The following is a 6275-nucleotide window of genomic DNA, read 5'->3' on the forward strand; positions in this document are numbered from 1 at the left end:
GTGCAATATTTAATATGCTATATATTAAAATAATATATATATATATATATATATATAAATTTTGCACAAGACCAGAAATTTGTTTTAAGGAAGTAAATTATTTTGATTTCATGTTGACTTGAAGCTGTGTTTCTTTTAATATTAATTTTGCCTAGAAATGCTACAGGCTTGTAATGCTAATACGTCTGTCTTCAGTTTTGGTATTTATGCATATTCATAATCTAAGTTGATGTGTGGCCCCAAAAAGTATTTGCACATTAAGTCGCACTTAAATGTCTGAATGCCATTTCATTAGATGCAAACAACAAATTATGCTGGATCTCTTCTCAGAACTAAATTTTCACATTGACCTTTAAACAGCTGTCGTGGAAGTGCTTTTTAAGTGGCTGTATAAGGTCACACAAGTGTAAAATGATGCACTTCTCTATAGTTTAAGTGTGAAAATACTTTGTGGAGCTGTTGTAAAGTCAGACAGTGCTAATACAAGCGATAATGTGTCCATATTCAACAGGGTTTGAGTTGATTCTCTAACACTCATAGAGGAGTGCTGAACTTCCAGTTTGATGAAAGAACAAAAAACGACAGTCCAGCATTCAGGATAAAAGATAATGAGAATCCATATTAAGTCTTGAAAAGCAACATTAATCTCTCATAGTGGAATGTTTCTTCTTCTGAGATCTGCTTTAATGAGAGAGGATAAGGCATGTACCGATCTATTATCACCTTTCATGTACCCATCACATCAGCCTACATCAGATCCAAATGCCTTCAACTCACCGCCTCTTCTGTATAGTCTCAGTCTCAGACGGCACACCCTTAGACCGCCCATAGACCGCTAACCCGCTCACTCTGTCTAATCCATCCTGCAGACAAAACCGTAAAAGGACTTTCTTGATCTGGCGAGCTCTACTTTCTCGATCTGATCGGCTAGCTTTATGAAACTTTCAGGAGCGAGTTTGAAAAGTCAAGTCTGCCTGGAAACAAAGTTGTTTACACTTGGCGCCAGATTGAAACTTGAAGCATTTGATGCTAAAATAAGTATTGCCCATTTTTTTTCCAGGTTAGTAGCATTAGAAAAGATGTTCAAAGTTTTGCCTGGGGCATTGAAAACAAAGTAAACTAGATGTCCATAAGCAGACCTGAAAATGTTACCTTTCCGAATTATGTCTGTGAAAAGTACTTATTTGAAGTTTTAAATACTTGGATGATCAGAAAACCGTACATGTATTCTGGTATTTGTTTGTGGAGACTACCATGGCATAATTTAAAATAAGTACTTAAAATACATTTTTAATTTAACATTTTTAATTTAAATTAAAAATAATTTAAATGAAATTAAAAATAAATTTTTTAATTTAAAATAAATATTTTACATGAATTTAACTTTCTTTTCTAAATGATGTTGGTGAAAATTGCGTATTTGAAGTTTTAAATTAATTTAAAATAAATACTTCAAATATTTTTTTGAATTTAAATAAAAAATACTTATAAGTTTAAGTTAAAATTTTAGTTTTAATTTTAAATTCAAGTACTTAAAAAAATTTTCAATTAAAAAAATATATTAAATATTAAAATTATAATTTAAAACTAAAATTGTTATTATTTGTAGAGACTGTCATGCCATAATTTAAGTAAGGCATAATTAACAGACACCCAATGAATTACTTGAAAAATTATACAATAATGCAATAAAACAGCCCCATGGTATACATTTCAATAATTTGTCATACTAAATTTCATAGGGTATATGTCGAACGTCACCTGACCAAACCCGGAAAACAGGTCTCATCGCTTCCGCTTGTCGGAGAACGTGCTAACAGCCGTAATAAATAATAGCGATATCTATGGACTTTTAAGATAATCAGTTAAACTAGCTAGCTGTTTTTTTTGTTGACGTTTTATTACATTTTTATATCTAAATGTTAGTGAAAAGAATAAAAATAAAAACTTTTAGATATCAGTTCGCATATGTGATGGACATTGGTTATGATAATCTTTGGTATCTACTTTGAAGGCATCTTGAGTAAAACTGCTTCATATTTAACGACCCCTTTAAAATACTTTTATTTGCTACATTTTGTTCTTGTGGCATATCTATTTCAGATCAATTATTCCTAAATGGCATGTAGAGCCACTTTAAATGTTAGACAAATAGTCCTCTTCCTGTCAAAATGGATGATTCTTAACCAAAATAAGCTGCGGTGTGGATGGGACTTTTTGCTGTTTAGTCAAAAAAATGTTGTTTACGAGTGACTAACCTCTGCTTCGCAAACATGTTGCATTACCTGCATTTTAAGCAGCTGTGCGGCGCAGATCTGGACCCTCGTGTGGCTGAAGCTCATTCGTTATTTTCTCCTTGCATGAGCTGTCGAGAGAGTCCTGTGATAAAGCATGAGTTTGCCTAAAATAGCTTTTTAGGGCAGAAATGCCGACATATAAGGCAATTTGCAGCTTAGGGAACATGGACTGTCAGCACACATTAATAGATATGAAGCTGAAGCTTTCAGAAATTTTAGTAATAGATGTTCCGCTGCTTTGAAGCATCTGAACATGCAAATGCACCTGCCTTCTGCTGGATTCGTAATGAACGAAACGTGCACTGCTACATGTGCATTTAAAATTACATTTAGATAATCAAATATGCATAATGTCATTTACAAATCGGGTAACTTAATGAGATTTTCCTGACCCTTTGAACTCTAGTTATCGGCAGTGGTGGAAAGAGTACTGAAAAAATATACTCAAGTAAAAGTACCATTACCTTCCAAAAAATGTAGTGTGAGTAGAGTAAAAGTACTTGTCCAAAAAAACTACTTGAGTAAGAGTAAAAAAAGTAGCCTATTTAAAAGTACTTATGAGTATTTATCATTTAAAAGTCAGAATTGCGAAAATTTAGTTATTTTTTTCCGCCATAAAAAGAGGTAAGTGTGACAATTTTGACTTAGAATTGCTGTTGATATCTTCCAATTCTTACTTTATTTTCTCAGAACTGTCAAACAGAAGTCCAAATTGTGAGATAATAGGTCACAATTACCTCTTTTTTTTTATCCCATGGCAGAAACAATTTTCCATCGATTTCAGAGCTTTGGTGCAGGGAATCATTTAAAGTGATAGTTTACCCAAAAAAGATTTTTTTTGTCATTATTTATTCAGCTGCATGTCGTTTCAAACCAATTTGACTTTCTTCTTACTGCATGACACATAATAAGTTATTTTGAACAATGTTTCAACTGTGTCAGTGTTTCAACTCATCAAAACAACATTGGACCCCATTGACTTTCATTGTATGGACAAAGACGTGTTCCAATATCTTATACTGTGTTCACCAGAAGTCATACAGGTTTAGATCCACATCAGGGTAAATAAATGAATACGTCTGTTTTTCATGCAAAGCTGTCCTATCTGCACTATGGACTTGCAGTGTTTGCAATACTTGCAATATTGCCCTGTTGAGCAGCTTGACAGCTCACTATGAGTGATTGTTTCATGTAAAAGAGCTTCCGAAAATCCTTCTTTTGTGTTCATTGGAAAAAACAATTACATATGGGTTTGGAATGACATGAGGTGAATAATAAATAATGAAATGATTGCATTAAACTATTTGAATGCATTTGTTGCACACCAAATGAGTGTGCAATATGCTGCATTAGCTGATGTCCTGCTGATGTTTGTTTTAAATATAAAATACCCTTCATTTGTTACGTATCCGGTCCATGAACTGCCGTCTGCTAGCCATCAGAGGTCACCCTTTCCATTTTCATTGACTCTCGCACTACACACTGTTGCATATCACCCCGGACTACATATCCCATCATTCATTGCACTGATTGCACACAGCACTGATTGCACACAGCTGTTTCATATCACTCACTCACTATTTAACACTCACTCGGACGTCTCGTCAGCCCCGTAACATCATTAGGTACAGTAATTGCATTTTGGAGTGTTTTGTTAAGACGCTTTCCTCTTATCCTGCATATGAAGCTAATTAGATTAATTATCTGACACTGTCTCTGTTTTCAAGCCAGTCTTGGGCCGCATAATTAAGTGTTGATTTTATTTTTGTTTTTGGAAAATAAATGCTTTCAAAACCCATATAATACTCATTAAAACAATAATTTTGTTCCACAGAACACAACCAGCAATTAGCGTGATCAACCTGATGTACAATAATTGCTCTTATCGCGGTTTATTGTTTTGCTGGCAGACAAAAATCCAATCCAGTGTTGCCGAAGCATGAAAAAAAGACACCAAAATTTATTTTGGAGGAGCTTCGCCTTCGCTGTGTGATGCTCATTATCCGTCATAATCATAATGGCAATGATTCTGTTTTGCAAAACAGACCTTTGCCTTGCAGCTAACAGTCGGACGACCCCTTCCTGCTCTGTTTTCTTTGTAAAGATCTGTAAGAGTTTCATAGCAGCTTGACAGAAAAAATAAATGCCTTCAATTCACAAACATTTTGGATTTCACTCTTGTTCTGTAAAATTATAGATAATATTTGTTTATATTGTGTGTTTGTTTGGCCGACAGCTGAGGACACATGTGGCGGGACCTTCCGCGGGTCCAGTGGCACCATCTCCAGTCCAGACTTTCAGAAGGACTATCAGAGCAGTGGCGAGTGCACGTGGACCATCCTGGCTGATCCAGGAGACACCATCTCACTGGTCTTCACTGAATTCCAGATGGACAGCAAACTCGACTCTTTAGAAGTTGAGGGATCCGATCCACCAACAATATGGTGAGTATGATACTGAATTATGTTGCGTCTCACTGGAATTCTTTATTCTGCATTCTGTGGTCAGTTATTGTTGCAGGGTTCCTGCGGGTTTTAAAAAGGTCTTGAATCATAGCAGAAAGTCTCAAATTCATCAAGTCGTGGCATTAACTCTTTCCCCGCCATTGACGAGTTATCTCGTCTTTTACAAGAAAACGCTTCCCCCGCCAAAGACGAGTTTTTACGGCTTTTCGTGTTTTCACTGTTATACACTCAGAGGCGCTATTACGCATCTTCTGAACAAGTACAAAACCTCCCGAACAAAAAAACACGTGAACAGGATGGAGAAACTAGCGATCTCTTATGTAAACAGATGCATATGAAAAATAATGCGATCATCAGCAATAGACCGCATATAAATGAAAACTGCATAATGTTACAGAGTAAAATGTTGGTCCAGGAAGTGGTATATGTCTGTGCAAGCTTTGGAAGTATTGATGGAAGCGATTTACTGGATTTATACTTTGATAATCGTACTGAATATTATCCAGATGTAGTTTTTGATAAAAATGTGATTTTCTCACCTTTTTGCTCAAAATTATGCATTTTTTATGAAACCTACATATATTCAAGTGTTGATAAAAAAAGAATGCTTTAAGCTAGAATAAAACTGATTCATATGTATATTCATACAGCAAGATATACTGGAGGCCATCCGATTTTAGTGAAAATCGTCAAAATCACTGGCGGTGGCTGGCAACTTTTTTCAAAAATGCTGGCGGGGAAAGAGTTAAATGGTGCATTGCAATGTATATCTTGCTCAGTATTTTTGTCTTGTTTTCCAATACAAATATCTAAACATCCTGAAAACGAGATGCATTTACTTGAGATGCAAATGTAAAATGTATTGAACAAAATTAATTTAGTTTTTGCTTAAAAAAAAGAGCTAGTATCTGTGGGTTATTAATATTTTGTTCTTGTTTTAGTCATAAGCTCACTTTATTTTCATCAATTTTGACCATAAATAAGACTTGTTATTTTGCTTTTCAAGTAAATGTATCTTGGTTTAAGAATCTTTAGACCTTTGCACTGGAAAACAAGACAAATATACTGAAAAAGAACAGCAGTTTTTTGCAGTGTGTTCAGAAGGTGCAGTAACAATTATTTCCATATTCTAGTGGTTGAGAAGCAGAGCTATTCAATCCTCAGAGGGTTAGTTCACCCAAAAATGAAAATTCTGTCATTAATTACTCACCCTCATGTCGTTTCAAACCCATAAGACCTTCGTTCATCTTCGGAACACACATTAAGATATTTTTGATGGAATCTGAGAGCTGTCTGACCCTGCATAGACAGCAATACAACTGAAATGTTCCCAAGTCCAGAAACGTAGCAAGGAGATCTGTAAAATAACCCATGTGACATCAGTTTTATTCAACAATTCGTCTCCTCCACATCACCCTGTAGAGCCATTTTGGAGAGTATCAGCTGGACGTAAACAGTGTATGATGTTCTGTGTCAGCTGTGTCACACGGATACGTTTTCCACGTTGTTTACG

At 35.1% G+C, this 6275-nt stretch overlaps 1 protein-coding gene across 1 annotated transcript in view; it reads left to right on the forward strand.

Annotated features, from left to right (window-relative positions):
• The window catches only part of LOC107726638 (CUB and sushi domain-containing protein 3-like), a 274484-nt gene that overhangs the window by 57949 nt on the left and 210260 nt on the right, over positions 1-6275 (forward strand). Inside the window, exon 5 of the mRNA XM_016536300.1 lies at positions 4534-4741. Coding sequence (XP_016391786.1) covers positions 4534-4741 — 208 coding nt within the window. The remainder of the gene's footprint in view (positions 1-4533; positions 4742-6275) is intronic.

Source organism: Sinocyclocheilus rhinocerous, unplaced genomic scaffold, assembly GCF_001515625.1.
Source record: "Sinocyclocheilus rhinocerous isolate Xijiao unplaced genomic scaffold, SAMN03320098_v1.1 scaffold5, whole genome shotgun sequence".
Classification (NCBI taxonomy): Eukaryota; Metazoa; Chordata; class Actinopteri; order Cypriniformes; family Cyprinidae; genus Sinocyclocheilus; species Sinocyclocheilus rhinocerous.